The sequence below is a fragment of the Microcaecilia unicolor genome, chromosome 8, assembly GCF_901765095.1.
Source record: "Microcaecilia unicolor chromosome 8, aMicUni1.1, whole genome shotgun sequence".
NCBI classification, from domain to species: Eukaryota; Metazoa; Chordata; class Amphibia; order Gymnophiona; family Siphonopidae; genus Microcaecilia; species Microcaecilia unicolor.
In genome coordinates, this window is record NC_044038.1 from 246,055,649 (window position 1) to 246,074,221 (window position 18,573).

Here is an 18,573-nt window from a genome sequence, read left to right on the forward strand (position 1 = left end):
CTCACCGGCCTCCCACTTAGCCATCTATCCCCCCTTCAGTCCATCCAGAACTCTGCCGCACGTCTTATCTTCCGCCTTAACCGATATACTCATATCACCCCTCTCCTCAAGTCACTTCACTGGCTTCCGATCAGATACCGCATACAGTTCAAGCTTCTCCTACTCACCTACAAATGCACTCGATCTGCAGCCCCTCCTTACCTCTCTACCCTCATCTCCCCTTACGTCCCTACCCGTAACCTCCGCTCTCAAGACAAATCCCTCCTTTCAGTACCCTTCTCCACCACCGCCAACTCTAGGCTTCGCCGTTTCTGCTTCGCCTCACCCCATGCTTGGAACAAACTCCCTGAGCCCATACGCCGGGCCCCCTCCCTACCCATCTTCAAATCATTGCTCAAAGCCCACCTCTTCAATGTCGCCTTCGGCACCTAATCACTACACCTCTTCTCAGGAAATCTCAACTACCCCAACTTGACATTTCGTCCTTTAGATTGTAAGCTCTTCTGAGCAGGGACCGTCCTTATTTGTTAATTTGTACAGCGCTGCGTAACCCTAGTAGCGCTCTAGAAATGTTAAGTAGTAGTAGTCACAAGGAACTGCAGTAGGCATGAAACCTGGTTCTAAGGCCACTGCACTAACCATTAGTTTGGTTTAATTTAGTTTATGAATTTATATTCTATCTATACCTAGGTGAATCACACTAGAAACACACAGAGTTTTCCCAGAAAATAAAAATACAAAAATGTACAATTAGATCAAATGAATGATTTAGGTCTATCCTATCAATTTTTATGGTGTTCTTGTCTAATATTTTATATTTGATTTGTTGTAAACCGCCCTGATTCGTGAAAACTGGACAGTATATCAAATAAACTGTAACAGTTTCTGGACCTCAACACTGACCAGTGTATAAGGTGTTTCTTCTTCAACAAGGAAGCCATTAACCATCTAAGCCAACACCACACCACTTGTAGACCTCAAGGTCATCTCTTCTCTAGCATTTTTTGCCACTGGCAGTTTCCAGACGGTCCTGGCAGCCATCCCAGGCCTCGACCACTCTGTGCATCACATAGTTTCTTAGGGTCTCCTCACACACACCACTGAATACATAGTTTCCTCAGACCCTGTAACAGAGAGGACAGTAGGACTGAGTTCTATGACATCGCCCCCCCCCCCCCTGTCCTCGGTGTCAATGACTGACCACACATCGCTCTCGGGTCCCCCAGAAGGAGAGAAACCACCTACAGAAATAGAAAGGGTCTAGCACTCAATGAACAGACAAGTAATTGGCAAAAGTGCCTAATCGGATTATATATTTTTTCAACAGGGCCTTTAAATATGATGGACCCGCTGCCTTTTGTGAGCCTTTGCCCTTCTACACCAAAAAGATGTTTCCTTTGTGCCATGACCTCCCGCACCAACATGTCCACTTCCTCTGAGGTGACGTTTTCCTTGTGGGGTACGAGGTGTTGCTTTGGCACCATTAGAACCATTCCTCTGCAGCTTCTGGCCGAGATTGTAAAATGGCAACCAGGATATTTAAATAGTCATTAAAATACGTAGAGGTGGGAGGGCTGTAAATGCTGATCATCGGTACATTGAGGTTTCTGATATTGCGGCAGGTGAAAACGTTTAGGGCTTCAAAATGTCTATGCCTGCCATTTTACAACAACAGCTGCAAGACGTTTAGGGGGATGACTGGCAGCTGTAAACATTTTTCAGGTGTCCTAAATGTCAGCATCAAATCTTCCTTAATGAATATAGTAACATAGTAGATGACGGCAGAAAAAGACCTGCACGGTCCATCTAGTCTGCCCAACAAGATAAACTCATATGTGCTACTTCTTGTGTATACCTTACCTTGATTTGTATCTGCCATTTTCAGGACACAGACCGTAGAAGTCTTGCCCAGAATTAGCCCCACCACCCAAACACCAGCCCCGCCTCCCAATCTCGGCTAAGCTTCTGAGAATGCACTTGTAAAGTTACTAATCTGCTTCTAGGAAGCATCTTTATTGCCCCGTCAGCTGGCTACCCTATGAAGCATATGTAAAACCCCTATGCAGAGCTGTGGGGCACACTCTGACCATTATAGGTGGGAGATGGACCTCGATGTGTATGCAGTTCTGCAGAGCTATAGCTGTTCACTCCCTCATATGGCTGTAGTGCGGTCCTCCTGAGGTTGGCAGGAAGAGCAGCATGACGGGTGAATGGTACAACATGCTCTCGAGCTGCGCAGAGCCAGTCTCATGGTATTGGCTACACAATCTACAGGAACGCATGGAACTCACGCTGCCAGACTGGCTCCACACAGCTCAGGAAACCGACACCGTGAGAAAGGCATCAGGTACTGGTGGCACGAGGGAGGAGCATCCATCCATTGCTGGCTCAGCTGCCTCTGCCTGACTGAAGCTAAAGAGATTATTAGAGCCAAAACAACATCTTTCAAAAACTGAAAAAGGATCCAGATGAAGGAAACAGAAGCAGGCATCAGCACTGGCAAGTTAGATACCAGTATGGCTTCTAAAGTGACTTTGAGTGGAAGGTGCTTCTGGTAAATGGAGCTCATTCTGAGAAAAAGGATGTTACCAGTGGTGTCCCGCAAGGTTCGGTTCTTTTTAACATTTTTCTAAGAAATATTGCTGAAAGGCTGTCTGGTAAGGTTTGTCTCTTTGCGGATAACAGCCCTGATGGTGTGGATAACATGAGGAATATTTAAATGTATTAGTTTATTCTAGCCTGCTCTTACAACAAAACATCCATAAAAACATTCAGCAAAAAACACAAAAAGAATCAGATAAATCACAAAAGCAGATAATCACTTAGGACAAAAAAAAAAAGAAAGCCTTAAACAAAAGAAAGTCTCTGAAGGACTTAATGAAGCTGGAGGAATTGTCTGGAATGTGGCAGCTTAGATTTAATGCTATAAAATGCTAGATCTTGCATTTGGGCTGCAAAAACCTGAGGGAACAGTACAGTTTAGGGGTGAAGAACTTTTGTACATGAAAGAGGAGTGAGACTTGTATATGTGATAATCTCAAGGTGGCCAAACAGGTTGAAAAGGCACCAGTGAAAGCTAGGAGGTTGCTCGGCTGCATAGGGAGAGGAATGACCAGTAGGAAAAAGGAAAGGGAAATGGGACTTGATATACCACCTTTCTGAGGTTTTTGCAACTACATTCAAAGCGGTTTACATATATTCAGGTACTTATTTTGTACCAGGGGCAATGGAGGGTTAAGTGACTTGCCCAGAGTCACAAGGAGCTGCAGTGGGAATCGAAAGATGATGATGCCCCTGAGTAAGACTCTACTGAGACCTCATTTAGAATATTGTGTACAATTCTGGAGACTGAACCTTCCAAAAGATATAAACAGGATAGAGTCGGTCCAGAGGGCAGCTACTGAAATGATCAGTGATCTTCACCATAAAACGTATGGGGACAGACTTAAAGATCTCAATATGTATACTTTGGAAGAGAAGCAAAATATGATAGAGACATTTAAATGCTTACGCGTCACAAATGCACAGGAGGTGAGTCTCTTTCAGTTGAAAGGAAGCTCTGGAATGAGGGGGCATAGGATGAAGGTCAAAGGGGATAGATGCAGAACTAAGGAAATACTTCTTAATAGAAAAGGTGGTGAATTGGTGGAACGGCCTCTCGATGGAAGTGGTGGAGACAAAAAGAGTATCTGAATTCAAGACAGCTTGAGACAAGTACATAGGATCTCTAAGGGAGTGATATGGAGAACAGAGGGCATGGATGGATAGATTGGAAAGGTCAGACAAGTTTTTATAAGTACATAAGTAATGCCACACTGGGAAAAGACCAAGGGTCCATCGAGCCCAGCATCCTGTCCACGACAGCGGCCAATCCAGGCCAAGGGCACCTGGTGAGCTTCCCAAACGTACAAACATTCTATACAATCAAGCCATTGTGACATCACTAATGAGGTTGGCTCATTGGTGGAATGAGCCACTATGACATCACAATAGGTTAAATCACTGCTCTATGTAATAAAAGTGAGCCAAGTAGAGGACATAAGTACATAAGTAATGCTACACTGGGAAAAGTCCAAGGGTCCATCGAGCCCACGACAGCGGCCAATCCAGGCCAAGGGCACCTGGCGAGCTTCCCAAACGTACAAACATTCTATACAATCAAGCCATTGTGACATCACTAATGAGGTTGGCTCTTATTGGTGGAATGAGCCACTATGACATCACAATAGGTTAAATCACTGCTCTATGTAATAAAAGTGAGCCAAGTAGAGGACATAAGTACATAAGTAATGCCACACTGGGAAAAGACCAAGGGTCCATCGAGCCCAGCATCCTGTCCACGACAGCGGCCAATCCAGGCCAAGGGCACCTGGCAAGCTTCCCAAACGTACAAACATTCTATACAATCAAGCCATTGTGACATCACTAATGAGGTTGGCTCTTATTGGTGGAATGAGCCACTATGACATCACAATAGGTTAAATCACTGCTCTATGTAATAAAAGTGAGCCAAGTAGAGGACATAAGTACATAAGTAATGCCACACTGGGAAAAGACCAAGGGTCCATCGAGCCCAGCATCCTGTCCATGACAGCGGCCAATCCAGGCCAAGGGCACCTGGCGAGCTTCCCAAACGTACAAACATTCTATACAATCAAGCCATTGTGACATCACTAATGAGGCTGGCTCTTATTGGTGGAATGAGCCACTATGACATCACAATAGGTTAAATCACTGCTCTATGTAATAAAAGTGAGCCAAGTAGAGGACATAAGTACATAAGTAATGCCACACTGGGAAAAGACCAAGGGTCCATCGAGCCCAGCATCCTGTCCACGACAGTGGCCAATCCAGGCCAAGGGCACCTGGAGAGCTTCCCAAACGTACAAACATTCTATACATGTTATTCCTGGAATTGTGGATTTTTCCCAAGTCCATTTAGTAGCGGTTTATGGACTTGTCCTTTAGGAAACCGTCTAACCCCCTTTTAAACTCTGCCAAGCTAACCGCCTTCACCACGTTCTCCGGCAATGAATTCCAGAGTTTACTCTGCTTACATTTTTCTATTGATAAAGAAAAATAAAAGAGAATTTGAAAATAAATTTGTCATAGAGGCAAAAATTCATGGTAAACACATCAGAAGGAGAAAGCCTGCGAGGGAATCAGTGGGAGTGTTAAATCACTGAGGGAAGACAAGGCCATAGTGGAGAGACTGAATTAACTGTTTGCTTCAGTCTTTACTAAAGAGAATAAAGGTAAAGATCTACTGGTACTAGAAAAATACAGCTGTAGTTCACACTGCTGTATGTTTTTTGAAGTACTGCTCTTTTTTTCCCTACCATCAGCTTGTTCTGTTGGATATCCAGTGTATTAGAGCAGTACAACACACTTCAGCCATCAAAGAATGTTTGTACGTGACCCCTGAAGCAGGCAGCTTGCCCACCAAAACACAGGCCCGTGTTGCGTCTTTACTGTTGGTGCTTTTTTTCCCTCAACTCCCAGCCTCTGAGTCGTGTGTCATCCTTTGCTTTTTCTGGTGTTTTCCCAGCACTCCATCATCCATACTCAGTCAAACGAACTTTCCATAAAATGCATTGTATCACGTTACCACACATTTCTAGAGCTCTTTAATCATTTTTATATCTCACAAAGGTTTGCAGTGCACATTTTTCCATTTTCACAGTACAGGATCATTTTTTTGTAAAAGTATGATTTTGTATTTCATATCTGAAAACACTGTAGGGACTCTGAGTATGTTTGTGATGGTTCTGCTAATTTCTGAACCTATTGTGGCGTCTGCTGGTTTCAACTTCCTGTTGGCCGACAACCTCCCTTTATTAAGACCAGTCCGATGGGTCAGTGAAGATGTATCTCTAGCAGTTGTGGTGGTTGCTAGAGACAACTAAAATCTGTCAGGTTGTGTAGTATCTTTTGTGTGGGTTGTTGAGTAGGTGTCACAACATAAAGCGTATGGGGACAAACAAATATGTATAATACTTTGGAAGAAAGGTGGGAGAGGGGAGATATGATAGAGACATTTAAATACCTACATGGCATAAATGCACAGGGGGGGGGCGAGTCTCTTTCAATTAAACTCTGGAATGAGGGGTCATAGAATGAAGGTGAAAAGGGATAGACTCAGAAATAACCCGAGGAAATACTTCTTCACGGAAAGGGTGGTGAATTTATGATGGAAGTGGTAGAGACGAAAATAGTATCTGAATTCAAGAGAGCTTGGCCTCTTTTACAAAGCCACGCTGCCAGTTCATTGAGGCAAATGAGAGGAAGCCTATTCAATTCCTTTGGGCTTCCTCTCATTTGCCTCCCACGCAGAAATCACTAGCGCGACTTTGTAAAAGACGCCCTAAGAGTAGATGACATGGTTGGGCAGACTGGATAGGCCTTATTGCCTTTATCTGCCAACATTTTTTCTCTGTTTCTCCGCTTCATCTCTTGCATAAGCTTGGCAGTGCTTTTCCGCTGTGCTGTAGCTCTGCTGCCATCTGCTGGTCAGGCTGTTTCTCTTCACCCCTTGTGCCACCAATGTTTTGAGCCTGGAAGTCGTGAAAGGTGGAAAAACATTTCCTCTGCAAGCATAGTTTGCTCTGCAACCTCTTTCCTAAAATCTGTAGGACCTATTTTGAAGTGTAAATAGCAGAGCTCATTTCTAAAATGAGGCAGTATTTTCCACATTAGGGTGAATGGAAAAATCAGCACAAGGGCAGGTGCACTTTCCACATTCTACAATATCCCAGAGACGCCAAAGGTGGCTCATCCAAAATCTGGAAATTTACTACCACAATACATGAGATTGAAGGCCAGTGCGTCAGGTTCTTCTCAGAGGCCCAAGTTTTTCCCAACAGTTTACACTCCTCATGGATTTTATAGTACAGAATGAGTTTCTCCCTCTAGGGTGCACTTTTTCCAAAAGAAGGGATCACAGACTGAAATACTCTGAAGCATTTTTATTTTTGGATTTTCCTGAGATGCTGATCCAGCTCTGGTTTTGCCCCATTGTCTCTCTGCACTTATAATTCCAGGGTCTGATTTAGTAAAAGTTACCAGGGTGCAGTGGTGAGCTGGAGCAGGGTCTCACGGGCTCGCAAGAGCCGTTTGTTAAGTTTTTAAGAATTTTGGGAGCCGGTTGTTAAAGTAGACCCCCACATGTCTACTTTAACAACTGGATCCCAAAATATGGGCTCAGACCACCTCCCGGATTCTTTTACTTTGCTGGTGGGGATGCTGAGCCCTGTCAGCCAAATAAATAGACCTGCTGTACTTCCCCGCTCCTGGGACTTTTTGTGCATGCCAGAGAAGTCCCAGCATGCTGCTCAGACCCAGAAATTAGCAGCGGGGAGTGGTGGCAGTCCATTGGCTGGTGGGGCTCGGCATCCCTGCCAGCAAAGGTATGCCTAGCATGCCTGCATGAGGAAAGGGGAGAGAGAGGCATGCGTTACCTCCCCCCCCCCCCAGTCCACCCCAAATTGCAGGGCTGGCTACACCCGGAGAAAGAGCCCATTGTTAATTTACCAGCACACCCCTGCCTGGGTGGATTATCCAGATAATGCCACTGAAAATCCCTTTTGACCCTCCATCCCCGACCCCTTCCCTAGCACTGCCTGTGAAGTGTCAGGCAGCCCAGGGGCTGTGATAACTTTATCTGCTGAAACCCAGTAACTGCTGGCAGCCAGACTAAATTAATATTCAATGCCGGCCAGTCTCCTGCTACCAATACTGAATGTTTGGCTGTAAAAAATGGCAGCTGGTGTTTAAATGAAAGGATGACCACTGCAGGGGGAGGGAGACAATTAATCTAAGAAAGGAAGTGCTGTAAGCTCATGGATGCAATGCAGCAAAACCAGAACTGAATGAACTTGTCAGCACTAAACTGATTGAGGTGCTCCATGTTCCAGGGAAATTAGTTCTGCATGAAGAGATGAAAATTCGTTCTAGTGAATTCATGATGGATACTGTCCAGCAGAGAGTCTGAGTCCTGGCTGAGGCTGGAGGGCAGGTGCTGGCTGGAGAGGCAGGTCTGCTCTGGAGTGTATGTAAAAGAGAAGCTAGTGGCATAAACCAGGCCATCCGTCCTGATGAGAGAAAGAGGCACAGTTACCGGGTACCGCAGCCACCTCCATTCGCTGCCGAAGGCTGAGACATCAGGCACTACACACACCATGGACGAAGGATTCCTGAGAAGATAGAACAACAAGGAGGAGGAGGTGGTCAGTGCTTTCTGGTTTCTAAGCTCTGATCCCACCATTCTTGCTGTTACTCTGTACCAGACCCTGCTAGATTTGGATTTAACTCATACCTTTTTCAGTCGTAGTTCAACGCAAGTCACAATGGTATGTAAGATTCCGTAGATCCGTTCCTTCCAAACACAAAGGAATCCTGTTTAGAAGGAATGGATCTACAGAATCTTAGCGGAGATTGGGTGGTGACGCCGGTAATTGAAGAGTAAAACCAATGCTGGGCGGACTTCTACGGTCTGCGCCCTGATCGTGGCTGAATAGATATGGATGGGCTGGAGTGTCAATTTTAAGGGGCTTCAATGTTAGCTTCAGAACTTTCAGTACAAGAAGAGTGTTGGGCAGACTTCTACGGTCTGTGCCCTGAGAATGGCAAGGACAAATCAAACTCGGATATACATATAAAGTATCACAGTTATGTGCTTCAAAATTAGATCCTGATTCACGCTCCTTGGTTCTACAACTACACACTCAGTGAATCAATTCGTGTACACTCACAACCATTAAATCATTTTGTGTCTATATATATACACTTTATATGAGAGGAAAAACCTCACACTGCTGTGGCCACACTTGGTTAACTCTAACCAAAAGATTGTGTAGGAGGCACACAGTGAAAAAGTAATCATGGGTGAAAAAACCTCTCATTAATCTCTTCAGTTATGTTGTGTGGTAATCAAGAAACCACTTATCTTAGTGTAACTGTGCTTCGCTGCTCTGCAGATGCGTTCCAAGAGTGAGGTCCCAACGGACCCGTTTCGCTACCGCTTTCTCAAGGGTCCTCACACCATCTGACCTGAAACAGTAGGAAACACCATTAATACTTTAAAAGACTGAAAATGCGGTTGTGTGGTGCAAAAATTCTACCTGTGCCCTGGGAGCTACAATTTCATGCGAAGCCAGACGGCAAAATGGCGTCCCTGCTTTTTGACGCTTCAGCAATCCTGAGGGGAGAGGGCATGGCGTCATGACGTCATCTGACACCAAATCTCTGTGTTTATCAAATCAAAAGCAAAATTGAAGAAAAATTTAAATGAAAAACAAAAGCAAAAACAAAATATAGTATATACTTCAAAATATACTATATAGTTCAACCCAAATAGTCCCAATCCGGCCACTTCAACATAGACCTCCAAAGAAGCTGGCAGTGTAATCCATGACGATCAACTGAAACTATGCGGAAAGCTCTGTCCTGTCTGAATCCTATCAACAGTATAAATGGCTTGTAAGAACCATAGTTTCTTTTAAAGACAAAATGCAGTCCAATGAATGCGTGAATTCAGTCCCCTAGGTTGCAAGGTGTCAAGTCTGTGGATCCAACATTGCTCACATTGCAGTAATGCTTTGTTGCGGTCCCTTCCACGCTTGCTTGCGAGGACACAATCAATTATCCATCCTTTGAAGGAGTCAAAAGAATGGTTGAACTCCTTGCAATGGGCTACAAGCGGTGCTCCTAACTTATTATTAGATAGGCATGATTTATGTTCGCCCAATAAATAAACAACATACTCCGACATGCATGTCATCCGAAATCGTTGCTTGTAGGTGCACTTGTTCCTTGGGTTAACAAATGTATAGGAACCACATTTAAAATGGCCACCTGTTTTGTTCAAACGATGGTCCAAAAGGTTTGCCGGACTTACCATCTCCTTTAAATTTTGACCTCTTGAAAAGGCGATGCGTAATTGATAATTCTCAAATATCTTCTGTGTTTGAATGATGTCCCAGTTCTTGCGTATAATGCTAGCCACCTCTTCCCCTCCCGTCGCATAACGTATCACAAAGGTCTCAAATGGGTCCCTTCATGTGGATTGATGTTGGGTGTTTAACAAAAGGTCCCTATTATTGAATCCATTGAATGTACTGAATTTGTTAACCCAAGGAACAAGTGCACCTACAAGCAATGATTTCGGACGACATGCATGTCGGAGTATGTTGTTTATTTATTTACGGTGTCCTTGTTTGAAGTGGTACGTGGGGAAAACTCAGCGTCTCACTAAGATTGGGCAAACATAAATCATGCATATCTAATAATAAGTTAGGAGCACCGCTTGTAGCCCATTGAAGGAGTTCAACCATTCTTTTGACTCCTTCAAAGGATGGATAAGCGTGGGGGGGGGGGGGGGGGGGGGCGGGGACCGCAACAAAGCATTACTGCAATGTGAGCAATGTTGGATCCACAGACTTCACACCTTGGAACCTAGGGGACTGAATTCACGCATTCATTAGACTGCATTTTGTCTTTAAAAGAAACTATGGTTCTTACGAGCCATTTATACTGTTGATAGGATTCAGACAGGACAGAGCTTTCCGCATAGTTTCAGTTGATCGTCATGGATTACACTGCCAGCTTCTTTGGAGGTCTATGTTGAAGTGCCCGGATTGGGACTATTTGGGTTGAACTATATAGTATATTTTGAAGTATATACTATATTTTGTTTTTGTTTTTTATTTTCATTTTCATTTTTCTTCAATTTTGCATTTGATTTGATAAGCACGGAGATTTGGCGTCAGTTGACGTCATGACGCCATGCCCTCTTCCCTCAGGATTGCTGAAGCATCAAAAAGCAGGGACGCCAATTTGCCGTCCGGCTTCGCACAAATTGCAGCTCCCAGGGCACAGGTAGAATTTTTGCACCACACAACCGCATTTTCAGTCTTTTAAAGTATTAATGGTGTTTCCTACTGTTTCAGGTCAGATGGTGTGAGGACCCTTGAGAAAGCAGTGGCCTAGTGGTTAGGGTGGTGGACTTTGGTCCTGGGGAACTGAGTTCGATCCCCACTTCAGGCAGCTTCTTGTGACTCTGGGCAAGTCACTTAACCCTCCATTACCACATTGAGCCTGCCATGAGTGGGAAAGCGCAGCGTACAAATATTTAAAAAAAAAGTGGTAGCAAAATGGGTCCGTCGGGACCTCACTCTTGGAACGCATCCGCAGAGCAGTGAAGCACAGTTACATTAAGATAAGTGGTTTCTTGATTATTTTGAATTACCACACAACATTAACTAAAGAGATTAATGAGAGTTTTTTTCACCCATGATTACTTTTTCACTGTGTGCCTACTACACAATTTTTTGGTTAGAGTTAACCAAGTGTGGCCACAGCAGTGTGAGGTTTTGCCTCTCATATAAAGTGTATATATATAGACACAAAATGATTTAATGGTTGTGAGTGTACACGAATTGATTTACTGAGTGTGTAGTTGTAGAATACATGTAAAGTATCACATACCATGTAAAATGAGTTTATCTTGTTGGGCAGACTGGATGGACCATTCAGGTCTTTATCTGCCGTCATTTACTACAGCAGTATTTTCCTGTCCCCAGACAGCTCACAGTCTAAGTTTGTACCTGAGTGAATAGAGGGATAAGTGATTTTCCCCAAATCCTATGAAGTTGCAGTGGGAGTTGAGCCAGGCTGTCCTGGGCTTTTGTACATCAGTATATACCAGTTTCTGTGCACTCACCCACCAAGTATTCCATATTCAGCCTCATTTATATGTTTTTAAAGCCATGCCGAATATCCGTGCACAACTTTAGATATGTACATATGATGTTATACGTGCTGTTACACGAATTCCCAGAATGTGCTGCTTTGCCATAGGGTCCTGTCTGTCTCTGTGGCCATCTCTGGGGGGCGAGTGATTGTACCAGTGTGGGTGTTCCTGATCTTCTGTTTGCCTCACAGTGAGTGCATCAGTATACCTGGGCTTCCATTGTTCAGCACAGCTGGGTGCTGGTGGTAGAACAGAGGAGTCAACATGACTGACCTACATGCATCAGAGAAGAGCCAGGAGGCAGCAGCCATATCAGAGGATATAGAGGCCCAAGGCCCAGTTCTTGGATCTCACAGATGAGCAGGTACCTCAGCAGGTTCTGCTTCAATAAAGCCATCATCCAGCAGCTCAGTCCCCTCCTCTGCTCCATCACTGAGAGGAAACAGCCTACGCCAAGCCACCTAAAGGTCACCACAGCCCTTGCCTTTCTCACCTCAAGCAGCTTTCAGTCAGAGAGGGCAGTCACACCTCACACTGCATCACATAGTTTCTCAGGACTTTCCAGAGATGCCAAGTCTCACTCATTTGAAAGCTTTCTCACTCTCACACTCTTTGAGCCCTATTTCTCATTCATCAGAGCTTCAGTATCAGTTCACTGGTCTCGATCACTGCTTTCATGAGAGGGAAGCCTTAGAGAAGGAAACCAAGTGGTTCAACCAGTAAGAAATCTGAGCACACCTTCCTGCCTACTGCTTCCTCCGCCCTGTCCCTTTTCCCTTTACTGCATGAACATGTGCACTGAAACCGACGTACATACTTTTAACTACTGGGCGGAACAGAAGGCAATTTTCAGCTCAAAACATTTACCCAAATTGCTCCCCACTTTGTGTTCTTTCAGAGGCTCCAAAGAAAAGACAATATCATTTAATCCTGCCTTGAGTCATTTGCAAAGCAACACTTCAAGTTAACCATTCTAGATTTATACCCTGAATACCTTCTGAAAAATCTCACACTCCTTGGAGTGGTAAATCTCAGTCTTTGGGACACTTCTCCCTTGGCGTCTCTGCCTTTCTCAGTCATACCTCTGAATATAAAGCCTTCCCACATACTGTGCAGCAAATAATGAGCCAGTTCTATGAAATAGTCCTTTCCCCGTGTGTGCTGGTGGTCATAAATTACACTCACATGGCTGAGGAGAGCGGGTACCAACTACGACAGAAAAAACCCTTTCATTCTCTCAACAAACACTGCTCTGCATCGTCCCCGAGGGCACATCACAGACATCGCCCAAGATTCCCAAGCTCCTGACATGATGCAGGTGAGCCCTGCACTGCCAAGCACTTCCCGCTCTATGCATATGCTCAAAATGCTGTTACTCCCTCCCAGTTGCCTCCACAAGGCAGAGGATTTATCAGCACTTATGAAAGTACTGGAGAGACTAAGCTGGAGAATGTCTTTATTACTCTTGTGACTACACATAGTGCAGGAACGCTCACTCTGCACCCCCCAGACATGGCCTTCCAAAAACTGAAAATTATTTTTTAGCACATGGTTAGGGTATGCACATCTGGTACTTACCTCGGGACGCCATTTTAATCTGTGTTAGGCACAAAATTAGTACCTATCACAGCTTAGTAAAAGGGATCCTGTGACAGCTTGGAGTGGAGGAGTAGCCTAGTGGTTAGGGTGGTGGACTTTGGTCCTGAGGAACTGAGTTCGATTCCCACTTCAGGCACAGGCAGCTCCTTGTGACTCTGGGCAAGTCACTTAACCCTCCATTGCCCCATGTAAGCCACATTGAGCCTGCCATGAGTGGGAAAGCGCAGGGTACAAATGTAACAAATCAAATCAATTTTTGTATACCACTAATATCCCCTTTCCAGGGTTCAGTGCGGTGTACGTTGTAGGTGAGTCAAAAGCCGATAATGTTAGTGTGAGATACAGTTTCATTCACTGCTCCACAAAATTATTGTTGTGTAGCAGTAGCTATGATATGAAATACTCCCTACTGATATTGTGACCCCTTGTGGTAGAGCCTAACTTTTAGGTATCTGCATATTTGCATCATATCCACCTTCTCTATCGTCTCCTCTAAATTTAGAAGATCTTAATTTCATAGTCATTTCACACGCTAAATGCTCTTCCCTTATATACCTGTACATCGTTTCTGCTTCCACATCTCCAAACCAGACCTTCAGGCAGGGGCTAAAGCATTCTCCATGTACCTCCAGCATTGCTACATCTCCTCCTCCATTCAGCTGCCACAAGGAAAGCAGGATGTTATAGAGACTTGCAAAGATAAAGAAGTCCATATTCAGCTGAACGATGAAGCCATAAATTCAAGGGGGAATTTCTTAAAGGTTTTGCAAAGGGCTTGTATAATTTTGTTTTATTAGAACTAGATACACTGCTCAAATTAAAAAATATATATTTAATACAATCAACAGCACATCATATTGGATTAATATTCAACAGAAATGCTAATGTCTCCTTTCCATCCACCTCACTGGCAAACACTCGTTTACAGAAAAAAGTTGATTAAAAGCTTACATTTTTTTTAAACTAGCTTCAGCTCAAATTTTATTTGGAAGAGCATGTCACAAAACCCATGCCACTCAATAAAGTGCTTGATTACGAGTTCATTCCCACTTTACCTTGGACAATCGAGGCAAGACCAATCTACTGTCTTGCAATGATCTTAACACCCTTGAGGGCGCATATGGAATAATTAAAGAGTGACGACAGGTACGTTAGTGAATCAGAAACATCATTCATAGACATTCCTCGAGCTTAATTTGGGGTAAAGGAAGGCAGAGTTGTGATAAACATGTCTAATACCAAATATTTGAAAGGTATTAATCCGCAAATGAACGTTTTCCGTAGATGGGAAGATGGTAGAACGAGAGGACATGAAACGAGATTGAAGGGTGGCAGACTCAAGAAAAATGTCAGGAAGTACTTTTTCACAGAGAGAGTAGTGGATGCTTGGAATGCCCTCCCGCGGGAGGTGGTGGAGATGAAAACGGTAACGGAATTCAAAAATGCGTGGGATAAACATAAAGGAATCTTGTTCAGAAGGAATGGATCCTCAGAAGCTTAGCCGAGATTGGGTGGCAGAGCTGGTGGGGGGGAGGGGCTGGTGGTTGGGAGGCGGGGATAGTGTTGTGCAGACTTGTACGGTCTGTGCCAGAGCCGATGGTGGGAGGCGGGGATAGTGCTGGGCAGACTTGTACGGTCTGTGCCCTGAAAAAGACAGGTACAAATCAAGGTAAGGTATACACAAAAAAGTGGCACAGTGGGAGGCGGGGCTGGTGGTTGGGAGGCGGGGCTAGTGCTGGGCAGACTTATACGGTCTGTGCCCTGAAAAAGACAGGTACAAATCAAGGTAGGGTGTACACAAAAAGTAGCACATATGAGTTATCTTGATGGGCAGACTGGATGGACCGTGCAGGTCTTTTTCTGCCGTCATCTACTATGTTACTATGTTACATGTATGTTTGTGAAATACACAGGTATATTCACTACAGAGTAAGAGAAAATTCGTGCAACAGAATTTTTGCGCTACTGGGGCCTGGTTCTTGGCGCTTATAAAAACATGTGGAGGGACATTTTTGATCTGATGCCCAAGTCCAATTGTAGACATTTTGCTGAAACCGTCAACGATTCTCATCCCGAACAGCAATTTTCAAAATGGAAAAATATCCATTTTTTAAATTTAAAAAATCACTATTTTCCATACGTTTTGTGCTCAGTATGTATTTCTTTAGGTACCTTTTAAAAAAAATTCCTACAGAAAAACGCACAAAAAAAAGCCATAGGGGTGGCTGTCTGGCTCCATTCCTAGTAAACTGACCACCCAGACATCCCAGCAGAGCAGAGGGGCAGCCTAGCATTCAGCTCTGTGGACTTCACATAAAGGGATCTAAGTACAAATCCCACCCTGTACTGTGAGCCCTACAGACACATAAACACCTATTATACCTAACTGTACATCCCTACAAAGTGTCTCCTATCTATAGGTACAGTTGGTATTTTCTGGGTTTTGGAATGCTGAATTTCACCTCTTGTCACATAACTTTTCTACCCATCTCCAGACCACTTCAGTCCCTCCCTAGAGTCGCTGAATTTCCCCTCTCTCCATATAACTTTTAGACTGATATCTTGCATAAGTGTCTTTTGTGAGTGCTCAGCTGAATATTTACTGGAACCCGTGTCCAGTTAGGCCTTATCCCTTATTCGCCCTGTCTGTCTGTTTTGATTAGATTGTCAGCTCTGTTGAACAGGGACTGTCTCTTATGTGTTTAGTGTACAGTGCTGTGAACGTCTAGTAGTGCTATAGAAGTGATAAGTAGCAGAGCAGGGACCGTCTCTTACGTGCTCATACGTTTAGTAGCGCTATAGAAATAATAATAAGCAGTAGTAGTAGGAGACCCAGATATTGAATGTCAGTCCTTGCACCTGGCCTGGCACCTAACTTGTCTGGTGACAGTAAACATTTAAAAATATTCTCACTGCTACCAGATGAATATTGATCGGCTATTTTTCTCTACTTCTATGTAGATAATTGGTGGGAATGATTCACAGGGAAGAAATGACACAATTCAAGCTCAGACCCACTATAATTGTGTAATGTCTCACCTCCAGGCTGGTAATGAGAGGGACAGGTGTGACGGGGTCCCTGGACTTTGCCAGGCTGTCATTGAACGTGTACTCTGCCGACTCGGTCCCGATTATCGTCCAGCAGGATCCGTCATTCAAGAGCTCACGATTTGCATCCTTGGGACAGGGCGATGCCTGAAAGAAGAATTTCCAGCAGTGCCGTAAATGCTAGAATGGATGAGTGAACACATTGCAATGGCGCTGATATTCAAAACCTAAATAATTAGCTGAGATAACAGGTTGATCTACTGTGTTATACTTGCACAGATATATCAGCTAGTGGTGAATATCCAGCTAAATCTATCCACTCAGACCCACCGTTTGCATTGCTGGGATTACCCAGATTAATATAGCTGGTTAACATCGAATATCATACCTGCTCCAGGAATGCCTCTAACATCCCGTTTTTCAGACTAAATTTGGACAGTCTGAAATTTTAACTGTACAATTTAACCAGTTAAAAAGGATGAAACTAGTTCTGCACAGCAAATTGAAGCGCTATTATGTCTTGCTTCTAGGGTTGCCAACTGACTGATGTTGGACAAAGTAATCCAGTTTTTCAACCATCTGTACAGTGTCTGGTTACAAGAATAACTGGAAAGCGTAAAGAAGCATGATTTCCTTAGGCATTAGCCAATCAGAGACCATGTGTCACACTGCCTTGAGGCACCTGTTCTTCATTTAGCCAATCAGAAACCGTGTATCAATCGCACTCCATTCAGACATTTCTCTTCCCTTTAGCCAATCAGAGACCGTGTGTCAATGGCACTGCCTTCAAGCACCCGTTCTTACTATAGCCAATCAGAGACCATGTATCAATCGCACTCCATTCAGACACTTGCTCTTCCCTTTAGCCAATCAGAGACCGTGTGTCAATGGCACTGCCTTCAGGCACCCGTTCTTACTATAGCCAATCAGAGACCATGTATCAATCGCACTCCATTCAGACACTTGCTCTTCCCTTTAGCCAATCAGAGACCGTGTGTCAATGGCACTGCCTTCAGGCACCCGTTCTTACTATAGCCAATCAGAGACCATGTATCAATCGCACTCCATTCAGACACCTGCTCTTCCCTTTAGACAATCACAGACCGTGTGTCGATGGCACAATGCAAATGCTGAGACGAGCAGTAGCAGTAAATCCAAGAGACTGAGGTCATCTCCACAATACCCCGACATAGGGGTGAGGCTTTTTCCTGTTATTAAATCATTTTAAAGCTTAATTTACTAGAAAGAATAATAGATGAGGAATGCAAGAGCAAAAGAAAACCATAGTGAAAAATGAAAGATAGACTTTAAGATCAAAGCCACCACCTTGAAAGTAACTGTCACGACTTGAGGTGCAATACTGGCTTTAGTCAGAGGTGTTTCATGGGTTACTATTACCTGGACTAAACGTCAGCCGGCGTGGCTAAACAGTAAGATAAAGGAAATCATTAGAGCCAAAAAACAATCCTTCAGAAAGTGGAGAAGAGAACCAACTGAAAGTAACAGGATAGATCATAAGGAATGCCAAGCCAAATGCAAAGCGGAGATAAGGAGGGCAAAAAAGGACTTTGAGAAGAAATTAGCGTTGGAAGCAAAAATACATAGTAAAAATTTTTTTAGATACATTAAAAGCAGGAAACCGGCCAAAGAGTCGGTTGGGCCGCTGGACGAAATGGTGTTAAAGGGGCGATCAAGGAGGACAAAGCCGTAGCGGAGAAATTAAATGAATTCCTTGCTTCGGTCTTCACCGAGGAGGATTTGGGGGGGACACCGGTGCCGGAAAGAATATTTGAAGCGGGGGAGTCGGAGAAACTAAACAAATTCTCTGTAACCTTGGAGGATGTAATGGGTCAGTTCAGCAAGCTGAAGAGTAGTAAATCACCGGGACCTGATGGTATTCATCCCAGAGTATTAATAGAACTAAAAAATGAACTTGCGGAGCTACTATTAGAAATATGCAATCTGTCCCTAAAATCGAGTGTAGTACCGGAAGACTGGAGGGTAGCCAATGTTACTCCGATTTTTAAGAAGGGTTCCAGAGGAGATCCGGGAAATTATAGACCGGTGAGTCTGACGTCGGTGCCGGGCAAGATGGTGGAGGCTATTATTAAGAATAAAATTGCAGAGCATATACAAAAACATGGACTGATGAGACAAAGTCAGCACGGATTTAGTGA

The 18,573-nt window shown here is 44.1% G+C and overlaps 2 protein-coding genes across 2 annotated transcripts in view; one reads left to right on the top strand and one right to left on the bottom strand.

The window, feature by feature from the left end:
* The window catches only part of LOC115475565 (poly [ADP-ribose] polymerase 2-like), a 153,364-nt gene that overhangs the window by 25,465 nt on the left and 109,326 nt on the right, over nt 1–18,573 (top strand). The window lies entirely within an intron of this gene.
* Nucleotides 7,537–18,573, bottom strand: part of RBPJL (recombination signal binding protein for immunoglobulin kappa J region like) — a 40,116-nt gene continuing 29,079 nt past the window's right edge. Inside the window, exons 10-12 of the mRNA XM_030211390.1 lie at nt 16,388–16,543; nt 13,904–14,007; nt 7,537–8,192 (exon numbers count right to left, since the gene is read on the bottom strand). Coding sequence (XP_030067250.1) covers nt 7,919–8,192; nt 13,904–14,007; nt 16,388–16,543 — 534 coding nt within the window. The 3' untranslated portion in view covers nt 7,537–7,918. The remainder of the gene's footprint in view (nt 8,193–13,903; nt 14,008–16,387; nt 16,544–18,573) is intronic.